Source organism: Parasteatoda tepidariorum, chromosome 10, assembly GCF_982258835.1.
Source record: "Parasteatoda tepidariorum strain Cologne lab strain chromosome 10, Ptep-v5.0, whole genome shotgun sequence".
NCBI lineage: Eukaryota > Metazoa > Arthropoda > Arachnida > Araneae > Theridiidae > Parasteatoda > Parasteatoda tepidariorum.
The window spans coordinates 63,808,764-63,829,427 of NC_141764.1; the positions used below are offsets into that span (position 1 = coordinate 63,808,764).

General features: G+C 30.6%; 1 protein-coding gene across 1 annotated transcript in view; it reads right to left on the reverse strand.

The window, feature by feature from the left end:
• Positions 1 to 20,664, reverse strand: part of LOC107446265 (Muscle-specific protein 300 kDa) — a 306,758-nt gene that overhangs the window by 100,136 nt on the left and 185,958 nt on the right. Inside the window, 15 exon segments of the mRNA XM_087154058.1 lie at positions 81 to 254; positions 2,672 to 2,842; positions 2,947 to 3,111; positions 4,441 to 4,593; positions 6,919 to 7,067; positions 7,177 to 7,357; positions 9,350 to 9,514; positions 9,601 to 9,753; positions 11,644 to 11,970; positions 13,185 to 13,349; positions 13,438 to 13,587; positions 14,626 to 14,949; positions 16,997 to 17,161; positions 18,703 to 18,849; positions 20,238 to 20,564. Of these exon segments, the coding sequence (XP_087010184.1) occupies positions 81 to 254; positions 2,672 to 2,842; positions 2,947 to 3,111; positions 4,441 to 4,593; positions 6,919 to 7,067; positions 7,177 to 7,357; positions 9,350 to 9,514; positions 9,601 to 9,753; positions 11,644 to 11,970; positions 13,185 to 13,349; positions 13,438 to 13,587; positions 14,626 to 14,949; positions 16,997 to 17,161; positions 18,703 to 18,849; positions 20,238 to 20,564 (2,916 nt within the window).

Below are 20,664 nucleotides of genomic sequence, written 5' to 3' on the forward strand. Positions count from 1 at the left end.
ATTTTTCTACATAGAAAAGAAAATTGGCATCCCCTGCATATGGCATAAGTTTGACAAACGAAAAAGAAAGTTTTAATTACATCTGCTTTTCTCAGTTTTGCTCGTCTTTGGTTCACATTCTCCTTAGTGACAGATGGAACACTGATCTGTTGCACTTCAGATAGTTTCTTGGTATGTTCGTCGATCCATTTAACCAATTTCGCTTCTGATGACGTGTAGTCTGCCCATTGCAGTAAAGCAGTTTCCATCGATACCTGAAAATAAATATGAAAACATTTAGAGATAATTACCCATATTTTCCTAGAATCAAAATACTTAATACTCGGACATAAAACTTAATTTCAGCAACAAAACCGAACAAATGGTTTTTATCCCATGCATGATGATCAAAACTAAAAGTTTCCTCAGAACTGTCATTCATGTTACTTTTTATTTGGTAATTTTAACCTTTTAATATCCATGCCGTTTACCAAATAGAATAGTAATAGACTGTTTACATTTCTAGAGTTTATTTAAAAGGGCGGTTTATTCATAGGAATTAGGAGACGAGTAATTATTGATTTTCCTATTGTATTTATTGATCAGAAAAAAATGAGCATTAATAATTATTCAAGTGTTTTAAAAATACTTAACTTAGACAGATCAAGCTATGGTGCGGTGCTTGCTGCATGCCTCTTTTATGTGGATAATGGGATTTAATTATTTTGAAAGTGATTATGATTTTGAAACTTTTAACTACCTCAACTTTTTTTCCATCCTAAAATGATTTTGAAACTTTTGTGTTTTGATTCTAGATGCATCGAAGTCAGACTGAAACACTGATTGTTTTGTTTTAGTCTATAAACAACGTAGGGTGTTCCTTTTAAAATCTTTGTCAAGAATCTTTCGAGGGAGGAACTAAAATTACAATTTAAACCAATAAAAAACAAATGCCAACGAAATGTAACCAATCCGAACAGAGGAAGACAGGATTGTAAACAGCAAAACCTTTTGCTCTATGGAAGAAACAGAGAAAAAGTGGTAATCAGGCAATCAAACTGAATTGATGTTTTTCATTCCATGTTCATCATTGGTGAATTGGTAGATTTCGATAAAGTTACTATTTCGTCATAATTACCTATTTATTTAAGACCCCTATTATGTATGATACCGTCAATGAATAAAATTTAAAATTTATTATACCTGTCACAGGGAGATGATAAAAATGGAGATTTCATCAAATACCTAAATGTCTCAGGGAGATGAACAAATCCCTAGGGTAGATGATCAATTCACATAAGATGCTAAGACTCGAAGGGGTGATTTCCCCAAAGAAAATAACGCGTTTGATCAAATCCCTTAACAGTTTAATGAAAGATGAAACAATATGGTTTAGATTTTATGGAATGTAAGTGATCATCTAACATTAATAATTCCAGATCTAATTTAGATCTAAAAGAAACATCATTATATTCATCATTGAAATTTCTTTAACTTAACAAAATTATTGATAAATATTTGATTATGAAGGAAAAAACAATGCCAACTACTTTTTTTTATTTTTGGATTTTTTTTATTTTAGTACAAATATAATTCCGATAATCTGACAGATTTTTTGGTAACCTTTAGAGTGTTTTTTATAGTTAAAAATACCAAAATATATTTTGATTAGAGAGCCAGAAAAAAGTATATGAAAGAAAGACCAGTGTCCCATCTGTGGCAAAGAGTTAATGTTATGCATAAAAATTATAAAATGGGTAATTTTTCGATGATGATGCGTTTTGAACTATCTACACGCATTCTAAAAAAGACAGTTACGATTGGTCACTTGCACTTCAAGAAGAAAATCATTGATACCCACGCATGTGATCTATGATCATTTATAATCAAAATTGTGTGTTAAAGTTGAGCTAAGTGTCTCCACAGAAGTTAGAATGTTAATTAACGTCACGTTAATTAAATGCAATACTGTACGCACGTTAAATTTGATGAAATAGAATTCTTTCTAGTCTTTTACTTAGCTTAGATTTATTATTTGTTTACGTATTTTATTGTAACCGTGATATATTTTTGCTTTGTGTACCTGGCAATGCATAACTATTAGGGGGACCAGAAAGTAATGTCGTTTCGGTACATTAAATATTCGATAATTCGTTAGTCTTAAAAACCAATTAATTTTTTCCGATCCATTTCGATTCATTTTCGATCCGACATTGAAAGGTTGTTGCTAACGAGGGTGAATACGTTATTGATTAAAATTAAAATCTTCATAACAAATATCAAATGCACCGAAACGACATTACTTTCCGGTCCACCTAATAGTTTATGTTCCAAATGGCTTCATGCCTGTCTTTGTGCTAAGTATGAAGTATATAGACAAAGAATTGAATCTTGGTGAAAGAATCTTTGTGTAAGAAACTGTGTTAAACTCTGTGTCAAACTGTGTTTTGACTGTGTTAGTTAAGGGAATTGGTACTTGATGAGCTTGACTTACTCGAAATAGAATGGAAAGAACAGCTGTTAACGCAAACAAAGCCACGTTTCAACAACCAATCAGGATTGAGATACCCACACTACGTAACTTGCAGGCCTCCCATTGTTAAAAGTTTCAGAGACGACAAAAAAAAATCAAGAATATTGGGATTTTAACTCAGGAATTTAGGGTCTCAAAAGTGATGATAATAACTCTCACCTTTGCTTCAGAGATACTCAGTAGCAGTCTGTCCCACCGTGACTGTAACTCGTGAATTTCTCCAGCAATTATATCTTTTCCAGGCTGATTTGAAGATCGTGACACTTTCTCTGAGGCAACAATAGTACTTTGAACTAAAGACAAACCGTCATCTTGCCTTCTACTCATTGCCTATGAAGCAAAAGTTGGAAGAAAAAAAAACTCGTAAGTGATATTTAAAGTTTATAAAAAAATAAATACTGATCACTGTATTAAAGAAAGAAAACGCTACTAACTTGGATTTCATTAAGTTTCTTCTCGAGATCTGCTTTCGATCCTTCTCCCAGAGCAATTCGTTTTATTTTAGTGTCATAGGTTTCAATCCAGTTGATAGCTTCATCAAATTTTTCCTTGTAAGTTCTGTGCAGTTCGTAATTATTGTACGCTTTATCATTCACATCCTAAAATGAAAATATATACTGTTTGTAACAACTTTCAACAGTAGTTATCAATAGTTAAGCACACTTTGAGACACGATGGCTCAGGGGATAGAGCGTTCGCCTTCCAATGAGGTGAACCGGGTTCGAACTAATGATGGCTGGTCGATACGACTTCCGCATCCGACTTGCAACGACTACAGTGCTGACGTGAAATATCCTCAGTGATAGACATATCATGGGTTAGAATCACCTTGACGTCAGGCTAACCGTGGGAGGTTCTCGTGGTTTGCCCCTCCATGTAACGCAAATGAGGGCAAGTCCCGTCAAAAAAGTCCTCCACGAAAGTAAATTTCTCTCAATATTTGATCCAGGAGCTCCCTTATCTTCTGTATTGGGTTCGAAATTACAAGGCTACGGAGTTGAACATTAGTAGTAGTAAATCCCCTGATGCCCCCTGATGGTTAAGCTTTGATAAGTAGTAGTAAACCCAAAATTGTGTCCGCTGTTCAACGACGGTTATAAGAAAGGAAAATAGTTATGTACAGAGGGAATATTTTTTTAATACTGAAGAAAGGCATTTTAAAAGTAAAGCAAATTTTTATTCATTTATTTAATTCTTCAACCGTCAGTTCTGACACATTTCACAGTGTTTTACTTTTCAACTAGCCTATTTCCAAGTAGGTAAAGCTAACTTTTCTCTGGTAGTCAAAAAATAATATGACAAGAACAAATTAACAGATTTATAACGCGAATGACTGGTTCGGTACTATAAAAACGTACCTTTGTTAGTTAATGAATTCGACTTCTGCCACACCATACGTCACACCCGTTTATAGGGCGGATCCATTCTTACATCCATTCGTTCATCCACAGATCGTATTTTTGACCTGAATCAGAGAACGATGGATCTCCAATCCAGTACCCCCAGAGGTATTGATTTGTTATGGGAACACGGATGACTTTTGCGACTCGACAGATTTAACGTGCATCAGTCACTTTACTACACGGGGAGTCTTCGGTCGGCGGGGTTCGAACCCACGAACTCTCGCACTTGGGTCCAGCGCCCTACCGACCAGACTATCTGTCCTAGCGGTTCAATCGGTTCTATTACTTAACAAACTCTGCTTGTGTATATTTGAAAAAGGAAAAACTACTTCGGAGAACCGGATTTTTAATTATATTCAGAGCAAAGATATAAAACCCCATGAGGGAAATATTTACGTTTTGACTTTAAGCTCGGTTAACAGTTATTTCAGCTACGTCGCAAAATTATAATTTGACTAGTTGTCCATTGATCTAACACCATGTAAAGGAGGTTAAGGAACTGAAAATATAAAAACCCTTTAATACCTTTGCAAGATTTCTAATGACTTGAAAACGAGAATTGATGATTGTTAGTTGGTTTCTCATGTAAGTATCCAAGTGCGAAGTGAGAAGACCTTGAGCTAAAGTACTCAGTTTTTCCACCGATTCTCTACCTTTTTCCAACTCATCAACTATACCCTGATATGAAAAAGAATAAAGTCAAACACTTTGATTAAGTAATTATGTGTATGATATAAGTAACATATTTTTAGAAACGAATTTCAAATGTTGGTACGATAGATGAGATTTTTGCAACACGTTGAGCGCCATGCTAATTTTACATGGCTTGCCCATCTGGCCACGGAAAATTAACAACAAACTAAATTTGCAACTATTAGACTGATTTTGCTATTTTTTTAGACGGTTTATATCTTTTTTAGACGGTTTAGACATATCTGACAAAAGTGATGAATTATATAAGCCTACGAATTATGTAGAAATAGTGGTAGATCTACTACAATCTACTAAATTGAATTTTTTAAACCAAGAATCCCAATAATTAAGTAGATTTGTAATAAATTTTCTGCAATTCCATAAAAGAGTGTAAATTTTATAGTTCTATATCATGTTATACGCTGTCAGCCAGCTGTTTTTCGCTGCCTATGTGAAAGGTCAGTGTCAGCAAGCTGTGGCAGACGCAGCCTAAATGCAATATCAGTGTCAGCTACCGGTGGTTGACGCAGCCTAAATGTAATTTCAGTGTCAGCCACCGGTGGCTGACGCGGCCTAAATGGAAAGTCCAGTGTCAGCCACCGATTGCTGACGCGGCGCTCAACGTGTTAAATATAAAATATTAGTTCTTCGAAGTCAAATAATTCACAATCTATGTAGTTTATTTACATACCAGTAGTTTATTTTAAAAATAAATTGTGTTAAATATAAAATGAACACGTGTTCGATGAAACAAACACAATATTAGATCTTTTTTGAGAAATGAGATTAGTAATGCTTGCATTTAGGTTTCGCAAATATACTATAATTATAAATAACTGGTATTAAAAACTAAAACTGCAATAGATAGATAAGGAAATAAAATAACAAATCTTAAGCTAACAGTTGTGCTTAAAGCCACTAATGCTAAAGTTAGTAAGGTGGATAAATAAATTTTTTAATGTACAAAAAAATATAATAATAGATTGATTGAAAGTGTAATTTAATGTCTTAAAATCCAGTTGTGGCTAAGGTGCACTAAACGTATGATTAAAAAAAGGAATTAAAGCTATTCAAGGTAATAGGAGCAAGAAACTATAAAGAAACAATAAGAAACTATAACAGACACTGAAAAAAAAGTAGAAGTAAAAAGAGACAAAAAGGAAAGGTCACTAGAATATATGTGAAACCCATATTAATCATAAATCTGCTCAAGAAAAAAGATTGAAAGAAGTGTTTATTTATTTATTTACTTATTATTATTACTATTTTTCTTGTAGATTTCGATTGTTTTTGAGAACACAAGTTAACTCCTTTCACACTGGTTACACAATATTCACGCATATATTGGTACATCTACGATTATTAAAAAATTTACCTGATGATAGTTTTTTCATAGTATAAATTACGTAAAATTAGGAAGGATATTGCATTAGTTCTTTAGATTCAATTGCAGAAGATATGTACGGGAGAAAATAAATGTTACATTCTGATAAATTATTCTGATATAAATTATTCTGATAAATTCTGATAAATTAAGTTATTCGTATGATTTATCTGTGAGCACAAAGCAAACTTGAGATGTCAAATAATATAACCTTGCAATATTGATTACTAAAAAATTTACCTGATGATAATTTTTTCATAGTATGAATTACGTGAAACTAGGAAGGATATTGCATTAGTTCTTTAGATTCAATTGTAAAAGATATGTACGGGAGAAAATAAATGTTACATTCTGATAAATTATTCTGATATAAATTATTCTGATAAATTCTGATAAATTAAGTTATTCGTATGATTTATCTGAGAGCACAAAGCAAACTTGAGAAGTCAAATAATATAATACCTTGCAATATTGATTATTAAAAAATTTACCTGATGATAGTTTTTTCATAGTATGAATTACGTGAAACTAGGAAGGATATTGCATTAGTTCTTTAGATTCAATTGTAAAAGATATGTACGGGAGAAAATTTATGTTGCGTTCTGATAAATTATTCTGATATAAATTATTCTTATAAATTCTGATAAATTAAATTATTCGTATGATTTATCTGAGAGCACAAAGCAAACTTGAGAAGTCAAATAATATAATACCTTGCAATATTGATTATTAAAAAATTTACCTGATGATAGTTTTTTCATAGTATGAATTACGTGAAACTAGGAAGGATATATTATTTAGATACAATTGTAAAGGATATGTACGGGAGAAAATATATGTTACATTCTGATAAATTATTCTGATAAATTAAGTTATTCGTATGATTTATCTGTGAGCACAAAGCAAACTTGAGAATAATATAATACCTTGCAATATTTGAACATCGCTTGTTTTTCATCTAGTGTAGATTTCAACATAGTTTTTTGAGTTTTGACGTCAGATTCCATTACTTGCAACCATTCTCCAACCTTTTCATATTCTTCTTTAAACTCTCGTAGTTGTATACAAATGTTATCTAAAGTGAAAAACAATTTTTTATTAAAAGGTCTGCTATTTATATTTTTTTTCTAAGTTGCTGAACATCAGGAATAATAGGCTTAAAAATAACAAAAGCTAAGGCATACCTAGTTCTTCTTTAAGATCGGTAATTTCAACGAACAGGTTCTGAAAATCCGATTTCAAATTATTTATATCAGATGTAATCACTTTCTTTCCACTTTCAGAACTTCCATTTGCAGCTATTTCGCCACTCTGTACTACAGAATCCACTTTTATTTGTCCCTGTGATTTCTTTGCAAGAAGCTCCTACAAAAACACGAAATGTTAATAAATCATTTCTTTTTATTTTAATATTAAAATTCTAAAACAAAATTCACGATACAAATGGATATCAAAATCAATGTGGGGAAACAGCACCGAATCAGTAGTTCAAATTTTGAACTACTGATTTGGTGCTGTTTCCCAATTATCGTTGGCTTTTTACTTTTTATGTTCATATAAAAACATTTCAAAAGCGTTTTTGTAAACCAAATAGACGCATTGTTTTAGATAGTTTTGAACTTCAAAACTATCTAGCTTCAAGAAGAAGAAGACCTCCCATACCGACACATGTGACGTATGAAGTCAGTTTGAATCTTAATTTAGGATAAGTTACTTCAATACAGAACCGTATCGCACTTCAAATTAGATGAAATATAATTCTCTCTCGTCTACTTCCTCTACTTATTATTTGTTTACGTATTTTTTGTGACAGTGATATATTTTTGTTTTGTATACCTGGCAACTTCGATGCATAATTAGTTTCACTTGATTTCGTGCCTGTCTTTGTGTTAAGTCTCTGTGTAAATATATAGTGAAAGAATTGAAATATATGAGAAAGAATCCGTGTGAAAGAATTTAGAATGTGTCATTTAGGAGAATTGACACTTGACAGGCTTGGTTTACTCAAAATAATATGCAAAGAACAGTTGCTAACATAAACAAATGCTACGTTTTCACAACCAATCAGGATCGAGATACCCACACTACGTCACTTGCAGGTATCCCATTAAAATTTTAAAAAAATTAGTCCCGTTTAGGCAAAATTAATAGAGAAAAAACGTTTGATTATGGATAATTTTGGTTAGCGTTTGAGCAATAGCATCATTTTCATTGCTGAATGGTATTGATTTTCGTAATTCTTTATTTTGGATTGCGTGAATTTCTAAAAACGTGTTTTGCTTTTTCTAATAACGTTTAGTCACCAGGAAAGGTAAGAAGTAAGAAAAAAATAATGCAATTATTTTAGCTTTTTTAATTGTGGTGGTATATCCCTTTCATATTTGAGTATGATTGCGTTGTAACGAACACAGGGGTTCGTTTTGATTAGAGATGAATAAAACAGCCTTTAAGACACCAAAAATTTATCGTCGGAAGCTCTTAAAATACAGTTATTTCTAGTACTCAACTACAGCTTAAATAATGACGTAGTTGAAGAAAACAACCGCTTTGAAATCTCAGACGTTTCAATAATCTCGCAAATAGGACCACTATTGCAATTTCATGCAAACTAATAATCTTACTGTTCGGACCACTATATAGGCTAGGCGATGAACTAATGGCTATTTCTTTTATTACTGCATCATACGGCATGAATTACTTTTAAATCCGATAATAGGAATTGATAAAATAGTTGTCATGCCATAGAGGATATAAAAAATCTACCTTTACTATTAGTAATCTAGATTACTTTTCCTCTATATATTGGATTGAATATATTTTACAATATTAACCTCATCAGCCGTGGTGGCTACCGGCCTTCGCTGTTCAACAAACTCCGCGACCGGCTCGCACCAACCAGAGTGCTGACGTAAAATATTTTCAGAGGTAGACGGATCATGGATTAGAGTCCCCTTGCCATCAGGCTAACAGTTGGAGTTTTCCGGAGCTTTCATCTCCGTGAAAGGCAAATGTGGGTTAGTTCCATCAAAACGTCTTCCAAGAAGGCAAATTTCTCCCAATATTTGAACCAGGAGTTCTATTGTCTTCAAGTTCTTAAAACTAGTAGTTCTTAAAACTACAAGGCTACTCAGTTGAACAGTAGTAGTCGTAAACCCTAAATTGGATAGATTGTTCAACGAGGGTTATAAAATAAAATTAAATATTTACCTCAAAATTTTGCGGAATTTCTTACAGAGTAAGTTTTTAATAAAAATTTTTTTTTCCTCCAATGCTGCCAATTACGGATACGTTTGAAAACACTGCCAAAATAAACTGAAGAAAGAATTTTTATAACTACATGGCTTGGGAAATACATACCTCTAAAACAGAAGCACTGGATTCTAAATTTAACCTGTCGCTTAAAGATCGAGTAACCGGAGGAATTTTTTCTCTTATGTGTCTCATCCAGGAAATCAAACCATCACAGTTATTCCTAAATGCCAGATGCTGCTTGTAATTCTGATCATTTTGAAGTATCTGTGCCTAAATGAATATTTGATTGAGCAAAAAGTAACATTGTGCAACAGCGATTGGCATCGAAAACGCATACAATAAATCAAACAACTTACATTGCATGTTTCTGATAAAGCGTGGAATTTATGAATGACGTCCATCGCTTGGGAAGTATACACACATTGAGGGCCTCTGTCAATTATTTCTTCTGTTTTTCTATTCAGACTGTCCACTTCCATTTTTTCTTGCTGTATTTTATGCTGCAGGGACTGTAAAGGAATATTAACATATTATCTTTTAGTATATGTCATTGTTGATGAAATGGCATAGCATAGTAGTTAACGCAGAATAAACAAAGTATGCAGGTTATTTAATTACAATTAAAGTTTCTAAACTAAGGATTTTGATCTTTTTTCAATAGGAAACATTTTAAAATAAAATTCCAAGAACAATGTATCCTTAAATTTTTTTTTTAAATTTTAAGAGACCTTTTCCATCTTTATCTAGGGTTTTAGGTTTAGTTTTTTATTTGCATTTTACAGACTTTTGTTTTGTTCTTAACCAACTTGTGACCTTTTGTTGATATGGTATTGTTCAGCAGCACAATACCTTAAAATAACGGAAAATAAAGGATTTGTTTATTAGATTAGGAGAAATAGATCTTGACAGTTTTTTTGAACTTTTATGGATTTTCGCTTAAAACATTAAAGCAATAAAGTTTAGTAATTTGAAACTACACTTTTTAGAATTTTAAAAATTTAGTTTTATTACAGTTTAAATTGATGAACACCGATACCGGTAATCCTAAAAAATATTTTAAAGCAAAAAACGGACAACTATTTACATTTTAACAACTTTTTTAAAAAAATTGCTGATTGCAGTTCTGTGCTGGCATAATTTGCAAGAAAAAATGAATGGAGAATCTAAAATACTGTACGCTTTTATATCTCAAATTCTGTTTGACTAAAGGCCTTGCATTTTACAGGATTTGAAAGATACTGCTGAATGAAGTAAACATCCACCATCAGTTCATTTTTGAAAATGAAATTTAAAAAAGAGAATAAAAGAATATTCAGAATTTTCTCTTTCCATCTACATCCCTTCGACAGGTGAGTTCGGTCAGAAGAAGGAAAACCTCTTAAATTAAAAAAAAAAAGATATCTAATAAGAAATTACACCATTTACAAGTAAGAAAATGCAAGTAAGTAAGAAAGTAAATGAATAAATGAAAGTAAAGAATTAGTAAATGAAAGAGACTAAAGAAGTTAATATAATTACATGAAGTGACAACACGCCAACAACATTTGTTTTGATGTTGGGGCAATTCTTCATAGGAGCGATTGTAATAGTGATGGAGTATTGGTACGAATATCGTTTATTGCAGGTTAAGTTTATATTATAACTAAATTAAGCGTGAGTTGAGTGTGTTGTTATTGTGCATAGTGTGCCTCATAATCCCAGGCTTTCATGTCTTACAGCCTATTAAAGGATTTTTATGAAAATTCATTTACATTATTTAGAGTATTCGTAATTCACTATACCAGTGACATTTTTCTAGATGTTGTTGGGAAATATTTATCGATAAAACTTGACTTAATGTGCAATGACTGATTTTTAATTTATCACAGAAGTGATTATCATAGACAAGGAATATCCAGAAAAAATATTATTGTTAAATATTAATAGGTATTAAATGGTGATAGAATAAGTCTGTAGTTTCAGTCCCTAAGCTAACCTAGGTTTATACCAATGACACATTTCCGAAATGGTCGATGACGTGAAAAAGTAATTTTAAAAAATGGTAGCAGATAAAAAAAAAATGATTTGCTGCATTCTGTTAAGGAAACTAGAACATTGATAATTTTGCTTTCAAACGACGAAGCTGCTGCAATTGGTACTTATTTATAAATGTTTTTTAATGGTATTTCAGAAGCACCATCTGTTTAAGATAAATGTTAAAAAATTTGAAATTTTGCGAAAAGAAAATTCTTATTTCACAATAATCGATAAATTTATAAACTTATAAACTTAACAATATAATTTAGAACCAAATGACAATGTTCGTATAAAGTGATTATAATTTTTACAACATAATGCAGCACTAAAAACAAGCCATTCCAAATACATATTATTTATAATTTTATAGGCTTTTTTTTTACCTTTACTTTATCCAATTGGCACTTTTTCTCTGACAACGAAGATTGAGGCTTCTTGGCCTCTTCTAAAGTGTCTTCAATATTGCTCGTAAACTTAGACACTTGTTTGATGGCATGAAGGAATTCAGCCCATTGGTGTATACAATCTTCAAGTGTTACTTTGACACTAGATGATGATAAATACAAATTGGAAAGCTCTTCTTGGAGGGATTGGATGGCTTCATTGATTGAGGAATGGCCAAGTGGAGCAGTTGAAGACAAGACAGCTTGAGCTTTATCAGTTATACTTTGGAATTTGGATGATAAAGCTTCCTTTTCACACAAGATATCCTATTGAAAAACAATTAGAATCATGCTTTAATTATAGAACAAAATAAATAAATCAATTAAAATAAAAAATTTAATAATCTGAAATCAACAAGAGATGACTTTTAGTGATTGCTAATTTTCAGATTGCCAAAGTTCAGAGGTCCGCATACATTTATTTTTTAATAGTTTTATATAATTCATCTTTTTAAAATATTTTTAAAAATATTTTAAAATATTTTTTTAAAAATATCATCTTTTTAAAATTATTATAAGATTGTAGATATCCATTTAAATTAATTTTTTTAATAGACTCATGGTTTTTGAAACAAAATTAATATCAAATATCGAAAAAATGTGTTATAAAATTAATTAAGCTAGCTTGAAATCCTATTATTTTTTTAAATCTATTTTCTATAAAGAAAACCAAATTGTCCTTAATGAAGAAAATAATACAAAAAATATTTTTAACAAAATTACTTAAAAAACTGAGAAAAAATATAAAAAACGCATAAATTTGATAAGACATGCAATTTTTTTTCTTTGGGTATCTTTGCAAACATTTTAAATGGTTCAGTTTAGAATTTATTTTTATATTTTTTTCCATAAAAGATTTAACGAAATGTAATCCAAATAGAATCTTCAGCTTAAAAATCCAAGAAGTGATGAGTCTTATAGAGTGTTTTAAATTAAAGAAACGAAAGTCCATGATTAAAATTTATCCAATTTTTTAGTAATAAAAACATAATATCTTTAAAAGATTTTCATGAAATAAGCACAGAACGTTCCCCATTCCCTACTTTGTATATATTTTTATAATCCTTATCAAAATTAAGTAAAAAAAATAACGATAGAGGTATTAATCTAAATAGAGAAAAACTAAGACGTAATTTTAACTTAAAGAAAGAAAGAAAACGAGATTAATCATCAAAACCTGTTATGCTCATTTTTTTAAATAACTCATAGGTTAATTATAAATAACTCATAGGTGAATTATACAATCAAACTGGTTTATAAATAACTCATAAGTTAATTATACAATCAAACTGGTTTTTGATGCTTTTAGTTTCGCCTTAATCAAAAGTAATTCATTAAATTCTGTTCACAGTTTTGTTTATCGTAGCATAAATAGAGACCTTCAATGTGACTTTCATGTTTAAAAAGAAATAAAAAAAAGCTACTTTAAGGTATTTACGGTACACTAAGTACAGTTAGAGTAAAATAAAAAATAGAAATACCTGAACAATTTTCAACTTTTCATGAAGATCGTCTAAAGTTCCTTCGGGTGACTTGCATTTATCTAATTTGCATTTTATGTCACTCAAAGTATTCTGAAATTCAGAAACTTGGTTCAAAAATTCCTGGTGATCCATGACGTACTGGTTCCATTTAGCATAAGTATCCTGGTATTAAAAATAATTTATGGTTTCAGTTCTTTTAGTTCCTTTTAATGTACAGAACTTGACATTTTAAAGTGAAAAAAAAACTTACTCTGGCCTTAGAAACAAGGTTCTGATAACTGATGCCCAATTCGTTGAGTTTGCTCATGCGTCGTTTACTAGGACCCTTTTGAAGTTGTTGCATTTTATCAGTCAGAGCGTCGATTTCTAATTCCTTCTCTCTAATATCACCTTGATGTTTCTGTCAGAAGAAAAGTAAACTATTTTAGAATTTTGTTCGGGTTATGCTGTAAATTTTTTTAATGTTCACCAATGTATTAATTGAAACTTGCAACACTATTTCTATTTTCCCAAACTTCCAAAAAGAGATCTTTCTGAAAATTTTAGGAGCAATGATGCACAATGTTAGGCATTGTGTTCCTTGCATCTGTTCCACTCCATAATGACCACACACACACACACGCACGCACGCACGCACACACATTGTATTATGATATATATATATATTATGATGCTTCTTAATCTTTATAATGTATTTGACTAGTGCAAAAAACATGATTTCGGACAAAATTATCGAAATTGAGTTTATTATACATTAAGAATCCCTGTACTCTTTGCTTTCTAAAAATACTTTACTTTTGCTAATTCAATTATTTACAATGTTATAGCAGTTTTTATGCAAGATGATAACAGTGGATAGACTAATGACTTTAAGTCCTGAAATGCGTTTAAATCAAAATCAGATTTTTTTTCTCATTTTGTACCACTTTAAACACGTTATCTAATGTTGTTTCAAAAGTAATTGTCTGCAACTTTTCGCGAGTGCTTATGATTATAGAACACATGTTTTGAACTACATATTCTGACTAAGTGAAAAAATATAGCTTCATTTTTATGCATGTTTCTCCCCCGCAAAAACAAGTGCATCTCAGTAGTTTATGCACTTGTTTTTAAGATACTAATTCAAAACATAGTTGATAGCTTTCTGAATAAAATCCTCTAATGATTATTTATTTCGGGTGATAGAAATTGCTTACAGTGTTTAGCGTATGAATAATTATTAAAAGTTTTATTAAAGTTACAAAACAAATAAAATATTAGTCAGTCACAAATAAATTAAACAAAAAATCGTTCGATGACTACTTATTTTTTGCAATAAAATTCCTAATTGAAAAGTGAAATAAATTATTTCGAGAACCGAAGATAAATGAAAAGGATGACAGTTATTTAACTTATAATTAAAATTTAATAACATTAAGATACATTTTAAAGCACGTACTTTCAATTTATCCAACTGATTTCTCTTATCCGGCAAATTTTCCTTCAAACAAATACTTTGCAAGGAATTTTCGATGTCTTTCATCCAAGCGTTCACTTCGCCGACGCGTTCTTCATAATCAGACCATTGCTTCATTAAATCATCCAAGAATTCAGCTGTTGACTTCGCTGAGAGTTCCGTCGAGTTAAACAACTCTTGAAGACTATTCAATTCATTTGATAGTTTGACGTGTCCATCTTGATGCGTAGATGCCATGACGCTTTGCAGAGATTCTGCTAGCTTAGCCAGTTTCGGCTTTTCAGATGAAAAACTGTTAACTATGTTCTATATAGAAGAGAAAAAAGTAACACATAAAATATTGGGACATAATTGGGAATCTTAAAAATAACACTGGGCAACAAATTTTTTGTTGCATTAGTACAAATATTTGATTTTGCCTAACTCGAATGTGGCGATTACAAATTTAAAATTAACTACTGATTTTTTTAAATGACATTTTCAATTGAAATGTGCAAGTTTAAAAACGTTTTACATAACCAGGTGTCTGTCTAGTTTTTTCTGAAAGGTACCTATTTTGTGAAAATTTAGACATAATTTGCGAAAAATTAAAAATTATATTGAAAAATCAACACAAAAATATGGATTCATCGTTTCTTAAGGGATAAAAAAATGAAATTTTAAGAAAAAGTATTTTGTGAAACTATTGTTTTTCGTAAAGTTGAATTTGTGAAACTACCGTTTTTCCTAAAAGTGAATATTTGAAACTACCGTTTTTCCTAAAGTTGAATTTGTGAAGGTATCACTAAACGATGGCAAATTAGGCCTGGGCAGACCCCTGATAACAGATAGTTGCATAAATGTCTCGAAAAACAGGACGATAAATAACAAACTCGAAAACAGGACGATAACAAACGGTGGAATAATTGCTATGGAAGTTATTCCATAGCAGTTATTCCATCGTCAGAATTAAAATTGCATAGGATGTGGCCCATGCCCGGAAATGCCATGTCAGACGCACTTTTCTATGATCACCTGCTCAGAAGCACGCGAAGAAACAGTTCATAATAGGAAAATGGCCCTAGCCACGTAGTATCACATTTACGGACACGGGTTTCTATGCAATTTTTATTCTGATGATGCGCCGTAACTCCCCTAGAAGTTAGTTGCTGCAGTTATGCGAATCCCTGTTGCATATAACACTTTTAAACTTGCTCACTTCGACAAAAAATGGACTAAAATCTGATTTAAAATAACTGTTGCTTGGAAGGAGAGAGAAAGAGAAACAAATTGCAGATTCAAATCAACATTGTGAAAATATCCAAGATCCGTTAAAAAATCTAATGCAACAGAAAGCAAAATAAATAAGTAAATAAAAATGCTTCCCAGTGTAATTTTTCATTACTTAATTTTTAAAAATGCATTACACATATGGTTAAAAAATTATTATAAGAACGAAGAATTATAATGATTGTAGTAGTTACCATGTGACACTTTTCACTAACGTGCTTATTAATTTAGCAAAACTCACATTTTGAAAAAATAACAATTCTTGAGAATATTATTATATTTTGTTCTTAATTAAAACTTATGTTCTTTCTTTGATCACATGACCCAGTTTCTCTCGTTTTAAGAGTAGATTCTACAGGTTTTTACAGTTTTCGAATATTTCTTTTCATTTTAATAAAGTGAACAGATAAGGCTATTTTAGAATTTAAGCCTTCTGCAATCCGTTTTTGTGACTGTTTGCTAGTAAATTATCCACAGAGTTAATGGGAAATAACATTCGTGTGTGCAGATGTTTGCAATGTAAAAAGTTTTATTAACAGCTTTTTGCTGTTGCTTCCTTATCTAAAGCTAGATATTCGTAAATAGACTAAAATGTTCTTAGCACCTTCTTTCTCTAAGCCTTTTAACTATGTGAAACTTTTCATAATTTTTTCCAGCCTGACCATCAATCAGATTTGGGCATTACAATACTAAATAAATCATGCAGAACTAAATAGCTTTTAATCTTTCATTTTTACTAGTTTCTTTTATACATTGCCATTGCAGTTGAATAATTTCTATGGAATAATTTTCTAATTATTTCACAACTAATTCATTTCTAGATTCGTAAACCAAAAAAGTAATCTTGAACAAGAAAATTTCTCTACAAAACTAAAAATATTTTACGCCGATAATTATTCAACATTTTCTATTCTTTATAGCCAATCTTGACAACTTGAATGGTCATTGGAATATAATAGTAACTTAAATCATATTTGTGTCAGGTTGAACTTTAACGTATTTTCTTTTTAAAATTCAATGCAATAAAATACAATTTATAAAGTAGATTATAAAATTCTTAGAAATAGCAACAGAAAAAAATTACCTTTATGTCTCTTACTGAACCTAATAGAGATATACGGTCAAGGTTCGTGTCTCTGCAAGTGTTTATGGCAGACTGAGTTGAGTTTAACCAGCTTTTCAGTTCTGCAACACCTTTATTCCATTTATCATGCTCATTAACAGAGTTTTCATAAAATGATATGTATTCCTAAAAAATACAGAATGAGCTATAAATATACATACATACATACATATATCGCACAACCATGGCCAATCACCAAGTCCAGTTTTTGAAAACTTTATCTTTTAACGGTTGTACAATTTTGAAACAAGTTAAATGACATGGATTGTGCCTGAGCTGGTATTCCTCTCTTCTAAATATCACATCCTAACCAATGTGACGCCATTATAGGCATTACATTTTTTCCTAAATTTTAAAAATTTCTTTTATTTCTTAAATTTATGCTTTTTAATCATTCTTAATTGAATTTTAATTAAATTAAACCAACTATTTATTATTAACTAATTATTTATTACATTACATTTATTTATTATTTATTACCAATTATTTATTAAAAGAAATTAAACTAATAATTTCATTTTATAAAAATTCTAATATAAATATTTTATTCCCTTCTTAACAATCAATGCAACGGTTAACACTTTATTTCAATACAAATACAAAATTCATTAATTCACTGTCTCGATTAAATCGGACACAAAATCTATTTATAACTCTTTATTTCTTAAGCTACTTTATTTCTCTAACCACAAAACTGTCTCAGTTATAGGGTTATATTTATTCTCACGGTCTTTTTGGTGATTTAACAGTAGCCAAATTATTTAAAATTTAATAATAATGTGGGGTCGTGGCATTGTATTTGGCTATTTAATCTTTAGATAAATCTCCACCTCTGTATCACTTCCCATGCTCCTAAGTGTCCGTTAGGGACGAGTTAACCACTGTTTATTAAAAATTCTTGGAGTTAGAACTGGGGGTTCTACCCCTCAGTCAGACTGTTATTAAATTTATAAAAAATTTAATCATGTGTAAAAATGTATCGTTTCATTTCCATCATAAGAGAGGCTACCTACTATTTCATTTTTGCATAATATGATCATATTTGTTTAACTTTAATTATTATAGATAATAAATTTAATTTTAAAAAAAATCTATGTGGTAATCAATTCTTCATCACTAAAACGCAAACGTACCATGAATTTCCACCGATGCATCCATGAAACTAGAATAAATATCTACATAGCATAATGAGAAGGCTTTTAGCAATAAGTCAAAATAATACTGACCAATAAATTTCCTAAAGTCAAAGTAGATCAGTAAATAACAGTAAATTAATAAAATTAATATCGAACAGTCAATTGATAATATCACTCTTTAGAAAGAAAAAAATAAAGTTAATAAAGGGATTCGTTAATTAAGGAATATAAAAAGGAGATACAGCTATTAAATAGCTGTATTAATTTATAAGACATGAGAAATTAAAATTTAGATGCGCATTATAAATTGATGATACAGCCAAACTTTAGAAAAAAAGTAAATAGCAGATAAATAGACAATATAACAAAATTTAAGATAATGTAGACAGAAATTAGATGCATATTTTGAACAGATAATATAAAAAAAATTCTGAAAAAAAAGAATAGAAGTTATACATGTATTAGGAATTGATAATACAACCGAAATTTAGAAAATGATTAGTTTGAAAACGAAAAGATAATTTAACTTACTTCTGCTTTGGATTTTAATTCCTTTTGCTTCGAAACTAATGAGTTTATAATATCATCCATGTTCTTATCAACAGTAGGAACACAATCATTCGAAATTTGCAAATCATCAATCGCTCGTTCATGTCCGTTGATGTCAACCAATAGTGCCTGAAATTAAATTAAGTTGCTTAGGTATCAAGAAAATACAAACATTTTAATATATTATGCTGAAAAAGTATTGAAAAAAAATTACGTGTAATGTAATGACCGACCCAGAATGACTGAAATCAAGACGACTTTCACCGTTGAATGCCAACAATCACATAGTCGCTTTGGTGAATGCCCGAAATATTTATTATATCCGAATTGATATTAATTTATTCGTTGATATAATTAAATTTATTCTGCTGAATATAGATTTGGAGAAACATCAGTATTCGGAGTATTGGGCAAATGTATACCGGGCAGTGGCACTGAACCTTAAAAAAATATCAGGGTAGGATATATCGGGAAAAGGTATACCAGGCAGTGGCCTTTAACTAAATCTAGTATATATTTCGGACATTCACCAAACCGACTATGTCACTGTCAACATTTACCGGTGGAAGTCAACAACCACCGATTTCGGTCATTCACAGTAACATATATATTATATATGAATACTTCCTGATTCTTTGGAGCAATATCATAAAAAGATCTAGAGCAGTTAATGTAGAAAGATTATTAACCTTCTCAATGATTTATTGAAGATTTTATGGTGTAAAATTTAAGATAAACACATAAATACGAGTTTTATAATTTGTAAGTACTTGTTTAATAATTTTTAAGCATTTTACATTAATTTAACAACCGAATAGCGGGGTCCAAACAGCTCTATTAGGTCAAGTTATAAGACACTTTAAGTACTTCATGCAGATCACTATCTATTTTAGAAAAAAATTTTATACGTTAACTGAACATTTCAGCATAATTAAGTTCAAAGCATACTCCCCTTTCATCAAAAATTTAAAAAAAAATATTGAATTTGTTTTTGCCATTCAACTTGTTTTTGAAACTTAAATCTGTCTCAATTAAGAGTTTAAAGTAAGTTTTTAAGCAAATGTCCCATCAAATCATTTTATTTAATGTACAGTTAATTTAGGTAATTTTTTTTTCTGTTTTGGCTCTTTTGTTTTTATTCATTTAAATCAATTCAGATAATGCTCCTGATTCTCACCGACCACAGCACGAACATAAGATATCCCCTGCAGTAAACAAATCATGGTTCGGCACTCTGTGAAAGGAGAATTCAGGTAATTGCACTAAAAATTTTACTCTCACAATATATGATCCTGATATTCTTTAGTTTGCCAGGTAGTGTTAAAAAACACAGCGGTACAAAGCTGAACACCTGCTAATCAACGTCGGCTATCTAACACCGGTTATAAAATAAAAGCTAAGTATAAAGTATGCAAATTAAATTTCATATATAGATTTGGTGTATTTCTTCAAGCATATACGTTTATAGCGAAAGTTTCTTTTTACTATTCAACATATTAACATTAGTTATTGTTTACCTTATATGTACGAAGTAGTCCTTTCTTAGAATCAAGACTTGTTCCCAATTTGGGGGAATCGTGAAAGTTGGAGGAACAGTTTGTTATCCAAAGTTGGAGCCTTTGTAAAGTCTCTTCGAACTCAGACCATACGAACTGAGTAGATTGCAGTGACCTATCTAAGCTGGCAGCATCATCAAACACTTTATCAAAAGCTGTTTGAAGGTTTTGCAGCATTACTTGAACTGTTTCCCATCCCTCCGGAGAAGATCCCACTTGTAATTGTTCTCCGTACTGCACCGTAGCACTCAGCAGGTTGAGACCTTCATCTTTAGTTTGAAGAAAAGCCTACCAAATACATTCAAACAAAGATATTTATATGATGAATAAATATATAATGTCAAAAAATTTAACATAAAAAGTTAAAATGTAAGTTAATAAATAGAAT